The 7,595-nt window shown below is 42.5% G+C and overlaps 1 protein-coding gene across 3 annotated transcripts in view; it reads right to left on the bottom strand.

The window, feature by feature from the left end:
- Positions 1 to 2,461: 2,461 nt before the first annotated feature.
- Positions 2,462 to 7,595, bottom strand: part of st3gal3b (ST3 beta-galactoside alpha-2,3-sialyltransferase 3b) — a 28,169-nt gene continuing 23,035 nt past the window's right edge. For all 3 annotated transcript variants that reach the window (XR_015068133.1, XM_085929343.1, XM_085929344.1), the window contains one exon: positions 2,462 to 6,845. Coding sequence is in view for 2 of the 3 variants with exons in the window: in XM_085929343.1 (XP_085785469.1) it covers positions 6,756 to 6,845 (90 nt within the window). In the remaining variant the exon portion in view is untranslated. The remainder of the gene's footprint in view (positions 6,846 to 7,595) is intronic.

Below are 7,595 nucleotides of genomic sequence, written 5' to 3'. Positions count from 1 at the left end.
CTCAAGCTGTTGTGACTTCCCCCCGCACACGCATAGCTCAAGTGTCTTGTTGTTTCTCAGGGGGAGGAGAGAGGAGAAACGAGACAGGCATGGATGGGGAATGATTGTCACCCAGGATAGATCAGCGGATGGGCGTCTGCTCAACAATCCCCCGAGTAACCATTGACGGGGGGAAATGTGAGGCTCATAAAAACCGACGATGAGATTCACCAACAAAAATTGGGCAAGCTCTGTCTGAGTTGCCCATTCTTCACTTATGGTGTTCACACCAGATGTCAATAGAATTACAGACCTGACGTGCTTACACATAAAGTGAATGTAAATGACTTTAAATGCTCAAATTGGTGTGAATTCATAATTCCATCACACCACAATTATAGAAAACATCAATACCACACAAAAATGCAGTTAACCTCACTGATTTGTGCCACATGCATCATCTGAAGGAATTCTGATGACACATGACAAAACCATGAAAAAAAAAAATGTAAATAAATATATAGGAGTTAGCGCTGACCGACTAGGGGTCGGAAAAATGCTGACGTTATTGTGGGACATCTATCTGGCCCTGTGAGGACACATCAAACATCTGACTGGTTAAAGAAACAGTCCCATTGCTAATTCTTTTATAATAGGTTGTAAATGCCGACCCACCGCTGCTCTCCACCTTCCACACAACGACGAGGCACTCCCTGCATGGCAAACACTGCAGGCACAAAGGCTGGGTAAACACCTCTCCAGCGAGGGCCCACACTCACCTCGCAAAAGACAGAGACAAATGCAGGGAGGATCCCCGTTCTGCGTCTCGACTAAAAGTGGCCGCGACAACAATGAGCACGGCTCAAGTGGGTGACACGCAGGAATGTGCAGTCAGATAAAATGATGGGTTCTAAAGCAAGAGGAGCAGGTGAAAAGGGAGATAAAGCAGCGAATGATGTTTTGTTTGGGAGATAGAACTCACTTGGGACATCACACTACAATGACAGGACACAACACAATCAAATGTTTCAAAAACACATTAGAGCGGTAGATGGTAACCACCTCCTAAAGTATTTGACCGTCCAAGTGGCAGATCATGACACCCAAGTCCACGGCCGAGTGGTTGAGGACTGCTGCGCTATCGGCTATAGCACAAGGCTAAAAATAGACTCAAAGGAATGGAGCAGCGGTCCAGTTGCTGCAGAGGCCACAACATGTAACAAGTGAGTCAACATCATCCATCACTGTGAGTGATGAGCTTGTTGCGTGTTGGTTGAGGCTTTGGAGCGTGACAATGTTTGTACAGTCACCTCATACAAGGGCAACACACACGTCACAAAGCTCAGATAGAATCCTTGGAAGATTGCAAGTGGAGAATTCCTGGCATCTTCTGGGATGTGTTTTTTTTTTTTTTTCCTGATACCTCCGAGTTCCTGGAAAGATGCTGCAAAATTCAGCCCCCAGGCCCCCCCCAAAAGCCCACTAGAACCGCCACTGGCGATCGCACCCAGCAGCTCCTCCTCTGGAAAGTTTTTCAGTGGGAACTTTTGTCCATTCTTTCAGATGAACGTTTTTGAAGTCAGAGGTGGCAGATGTTGGACGAGATAGGCTCACAATCTGTACTGTGGTTCCTTCAACAAGGCATTGAGGTCAGGGTTCTGAAGTTCTTCCAGCCACATCTTAACAGAGAGTAGAAGAAAAGCTCCTTTCACAAACAGAAAATAATTGTGCAAATGTACTACTAGCGGGGCATAACACCCACCATATGTATATATGTTTCCACCTAGTAGCAAAGGTAAATTGACAGAATGCTAAAGACCACCGAACATCAAGTAGAGAATTGTTCTGTTTTTCCTCTCCATTCCATCTCATTCTATAAGGAGTTCAGTTTCAGGCCTGAGGGTCACGGCCTCTTCCTTCCAAGTCTTCTGAGAGGAGGCGGGGCGGGGAACCTGTCGCAGAGAATAAAAGTCCCACCGGCTGAAGTGGTGCAGGCTCATTTGTACGTCCGTCTGCTGGACTCACGCTTGGCCGGCGGGGCAGCCGGGAGATCCCAGGTGGCAAATATTGTCCGGCTGCAACCGCCTCTCGATCCCACACAGTGCATGGAGCTGGGAAAGCTGTTGAGGAACCAGAGCTTTGAGGCGTGACTTTTTTGGGGGGTCCGTCACCCCATTAACAGCAAAATGGCTCGCTCCAAGCGCAGTGGTGGGAATTTATTCTCACTCTGCAGTGAAGCAGATTTGATTTCTCAACAGCTTTTTACTTTTATGCCCTCCATTTGAAAATATATTCATCCTTTCTACTCTTTGTCAAAATAGGCTCTTTATTTTACAAAAAACAAAACAAAACATGAATCCCCCAAAAAATGCAAGTCAATATTTTTACGGGATATTAAAATTATCGGAAATAGTTTTCTCTCTATGCATTTGAATGTCAGCGGCGGTTTATGAGTTTACAAATCCCAGAATCAGTCACAATGTCCATTACAAACCTTTTTATTGAGTTGCAGAAAGCAATTTACACTTGGATTTAGACAGACAGTAACACCTTCATGTTGACCACTTGCGATTGATGATGCTGAAAAATGTAAAAAATAATCAATATGTTTCATTGAATACATTCCACTTCATCAAGGAGATTTGGGCCCGGTCTGCATGAACGACAACTGCATGGGTGGGGAGGCGCAAAAAAAAAAAAAAAAAAAATAGCGCAGCATTTTAACTGAAATTCTGTTAGACGTCCAAAGGACTGCCAGACCAACTGAAATTGACAAGGCGCAAAAAAAAAAAAAAAGTGTCATAGTGGCCATTGTTGCTCCCCAAGTGCATTGATCGCATTTGTTAATTTTTCAGTAACTCCTCTTTCAAGCTTCTCTATAGCCAACATGAACTAAAATTGTTATTCTTCTTAAAGGGGACACATTACAGAAAAGTCATCTTTTAACTGCTTGCGACCACCAATTAGGTATGAAATTAAACAACCAATTCAATCTTTTACCTGTTCCTTTGCTTGATATGTATCTCTGAGCATACAATTCAGACTTTTGAAAAGTAGACTACTAAGTAGAGTACTTGCTATTGGCACTGCAGTAAAAAAAATTAAGCAAGACAAAAGATTGTGTACAACTAGACCTTTTTTTTTTTTCTTTTTTTTTTTTTTTTTTACATGGTCTTACAGGTAGGAACTGCTTAAAATCTGCAATATGCCTCCTTTAAAATGAAGCACATCCAAACAAGCACATCTGATTGAACAGACAAACCAACCAAATTCATAAAAGTGACTATCAGTACACACAGGAAAGCAAATACACTACTAACAAAAAAGTTTGGATTTTGGGGGGAAACCCCTAAAATGATATTAAATCCTTTTAATATCCCACAACATTTTTGTTTCCCTCCAATGTTTTTGGTCTGAATGGCAAAATTCAAAACATTTCTAAGGACACTTGGGAGCCCTTTCTGTGACTCTTCCACTTGTCTCTGAAAACAGAGAGATTGGAGGAGTCATAGAAATCTCCACAAAGTGGACTTTTTTGTGAGTAGTGTATGTTGTATTTTACAGCAGTCGCAAGAGGGAAAGTGACTATGCAGAAAAAAAAAAAGACAACCAGTGTCTTCAAGTGGTCTCTAACCGGCTCTATAGACGGACGCGCATACACAGCAGATTTACAAGAGTGGACCCAAATCTCCCAAATGACGCTTACAGTGGATCAGCGTTTTCAAGAGATGAAATGTAAGGCAGTGTGAGCCAGCGCCTGTGAAGAGTCTCACCCGCGATCCTTTCTGATTAACATGGGATCCGAGCACAGGTGCCTTTACAGTAAGTATGCACTTCCAGAAGACAAGCAGATACAAAGAAGAGGTGAAAAGGATTCACCTGAGAGTTGGAAAAAAAAAAAAAAACACACACACACAAAGCTTTCAAATGCTCATGGCTAACAAAACACAACATGTCATTCGTATGTTGGCAAGCAAAGAGCTATTTGGACATTCCTGCCTTGAGATTGTAGATTGCGTGATATTGATATAGTACACAGAGCAGTATGAAAAGACTCAAAGTTTTGGAAAGAAACTTGAAACAAACAAACAAACAAACGACAATATCATTCCTGGACACAAATTGATGCAATCTCAAAGGAAATACACATGGTCAAGTCAAACGGATTCCTCAGAACGCAACAAGAAAAGAAAGCAGGCCAGCCTGTGATCCGAACGCTGGGTCTCAGTAACTAAATAAATAATGAAAACAATATATATCTTATTTTCCCCACAATCGAAACATGAAGCACGGCGAGAGCTGCAGCAACGGGTAGGATGGAAGACGATTCAACATTCAGTCCACCCACCCGAATGAGGCGGACAGCATTGGTCCGCCGTCGCACTCGCCAACCAAAACACACGTGTGTGTGTGTGTGTGTGCGTGCGTGTGTGTGCGCGCACACACACGCACGCACACACACGCGGCAAACGTCCAGATGAAACCGATCGGGGTTCACCTGACAGGGATGACGAGCTGATGATTGATTGAGCTTGCAAAAGAAAAATAATTTGTCTCTCCTTGTTTTCGAGCAGTGATTTCCATGCACTCGGTCATGAGAAATGATCCAATTTCCCTCCATTGGTTCGAAATTGATTATCTAAATAATAAAAACATATTTTAGCTCATAAATGACTTTAGTGAGAACCACAGCGGCCTTAAATGATCAAAAGTGATACATTTTTTTATGCGAAGTGTAATTGTTATAATAGCAGTCATTAAAAAAATGATTTCTAGCATGTATTGACTCAGAAAATAATTCAACTGACAAATACAGAGGCCTTAAATGGTAAATTAAAAAAACATGGTGTCGTGCTATGAAATGACTTTTTAAAGACATGCTTTGGTGCAATAAAGGTTGGCAAACAACGCATTAGAGAACCATATGAAAAAGAACAAAACAAGGATTGGAGTAGACAACAAAAATACCGCATAAAACTTAAATCTTCATCACCACAGGATGTCAAACAAAGACTATGACTTCTGCTGAGAATTTAAGGAGATTTAGATGCCGACATATCTGCTTGAGTGAAAATGGATAAAAGGAGGCAAGGAGAGTGACGATGCTGCCGATGCAGCTCGATATACAGTCATATGCAAAACTTTGGGCACCCCTGATCATTTTCATGATTTTCCTTTAGAAATCATTGGTTGTTTGGATCAGCAATTTCAGTTCAATATATCATATAGCAGACAAACACGGTGATATTTGTGAAGTGAAATGAAGTTTTAGGGATTTACAGAAAGTGTGCAATCGTTACAGGCGGCTTGGTGTTGCACTGGTTAGCACGTCTGCCTCACAGCTAGGAGGGTCTGGGTTCGATTCCATCACTACTCCTGTGTGGAGTTTGCATGTTCTCCCCGTATGTTTTCTCCGGGCACTCTGGCTTTCTCCCACATCCAAAAACCATGCTTGGTAGGCCAATTGAGCACTCCAAATTGCCCCTAGGTGTGAGTGCGAGTGCGGGTGGTTGTTCGTCTCTGTGTGCCCTGCGATTGGCTGGCAACCAGTTCAGGGTGTCCCCCGCCTACTGCCTGATGATTGTCATGGAAGGCTGTTTGTCTTCCTCCATTGTTATGTCCAAAGAACTAGATTGCTTCTGCCGCATTATTCTCCCATACAGCATCTCCTGTGCACTTAATAGTTCAACGATGCACAGTGTCACCATTTGGATGAAGATCATGTTGTAGGTCTTTGGAGCTGCTCTGTGAGTTTGACTGTTCTCACCATCCTTCGCCTCAGCTTATCTGAGATATTTCTTGACCTGCCACCCCGGGCCTTAACTAGAACTGTGCCTGTGGTCTTCCATTTCCTCACTATATTCCTCACAGTGCAAACTGACAGCTGAAATCTCTGAGCTAGCTTTTTCTATCCGATGACGTTGAACAATCTTTGTTTTAGGTCATTTGTCTTGAAGCTTCTATGTTGCCACTCTTCAGAGGTGATGCAAAGAGGAAAAATACTTGCAACTGGCCACCTTAAATACCAGGAACTGGAGATGTTTTGGAAAGAAACACCTTCAACCAGAATCTCATTGGAAACTATAGGAAGCGTTTACAGGCTGTTATTTCTGCGAAATCAAGATTTTTCTGTTGGGGTGCCCAAATTTATGCACCTGTCTACTTTTGTTCTCGTAAGGATTGCACACTTTCTGTAAATCCTATAAACTTAATTTCACTTCTCAAATATCACAGTTTGTCTGCTATATGGTATATTTAACAGAAATTGCTGATCCAATCAACCAATGATTTATGAAGGAAAATCATCAAAGTGATCACGGGTACCCAAACCTTTGCATACGACTAAAATAAAAATCTTTTGCTATTTACAATGAGGAAAGTGAATACATTCAGGCAACAAAGAGGAGAGTAGCGCCACCTCTCTCCTGTTCGAGGTACTTTTGGCACTGCTAATACTCGGCCCGTCCCTGCACCGTCTCCGCTTTTGTCCCGCCGGTCACGTCATTGGTGTGATACCGGAGATTAAATCGATAAACAGGAAGTGGGTGCAATCAGTCGTGCCCGCCTCTCCACGTGCCTCTTCAATCTGTCGACGTCTTTGGTTCGGAAGGCACGCGTGTGCGCACTTCATCGCTTAACTTCTTTCTGAAAGTAATCTCCGTTGATATGAAATCGAATATCGTGTGGAGGCCACCTGGACACTCCAGGGTGGGTTTGCTCTTTCCCTGGCTTCCTGTGCAGTAGTCCAAAGGGAAGGAGACTAGAGGCCACTATGCTCAGATGCCACTGGTGAGGTCCGAGACAACGTTGGCCTTCACTAACTTGCGCAGGAATTCTTTCTCCTTGGATATGTTGTGTGTCCACGACTGAGGGAATCAGAAAAACAGAAAAACAAGTATTAACCGAAAATTGTGGATTTAAGTATTTAGCCCTCCGAGCGACGTAGGCAAAACAATGATGCTAATTGTTAGCCTGAATATTTTGTGTCCGATTAAGCTAGCAGACAAGTTACACGGTTGTTGTAAATACACTATTTGTTTAAAGATGACGTTGGCTACAACTTCAAATGGGCGTGGCAATAAACAGCTTTCAGCGACATTTCTGAAGAATTGCTCACTAGAGGTGCAACAAATCTGAAATATTAGACAATTATCACAGTGACATAGCAAAACAGATTGATAATTTATTGTTGTGCCTTTTGTGTATTTGAAACAATGTTAAAGGAATGGAATCTTAAACTTTTTTTTCTTTTTAAATCCAATTAATCTCTTAATTGACAAAATATTCAACAGACTAATAGATTGCTAAAATAACGGTCAATTGATTTCTGTGTTTGTCTCATTTGACAAAGTGGCCTTGGTTGAAAGACGTGTACGCTGATGGGAAACAGACTTTAACGTGTTTATCAACTTCATTATCTGGGTTCAGAAGAGCAAACAAGCGCAGGCAACAGCAGCAGTCAAGTGCGCCACACGGCCAACAATGAATGGCTGATGATGACAGCCTTGATGAAGATGATGATAAACGCAAACAGCTCACCGGGAGTTTAGAGGAAGGTTATCATCAAATGGCGCTCATGGTTTACCCACGTCAACACTCGTGCTGCTTTTCAGTAT

Source organism: Syngnathus leptorhynchus, chromosome 14 (assembly GCF_054491065.1).
Source record: "Syngnathus leptorhynchus isolate UIUO chromosome 14, UIUO_Slep, whole genome shotgun sequence".
Taxonomy (NCBI): Eukaryota; Metazoa; Chordata; class Actinopteri; order Syngnathiformes; family Syngnathidae; genus Syngnathus; species Syngnathus leptorhynchus.
The sequence above is the reverse complement of the archived record's forward strand: the minus strand, read 5'-3'. Positions and strand labels throughout refer to the sequence as shown.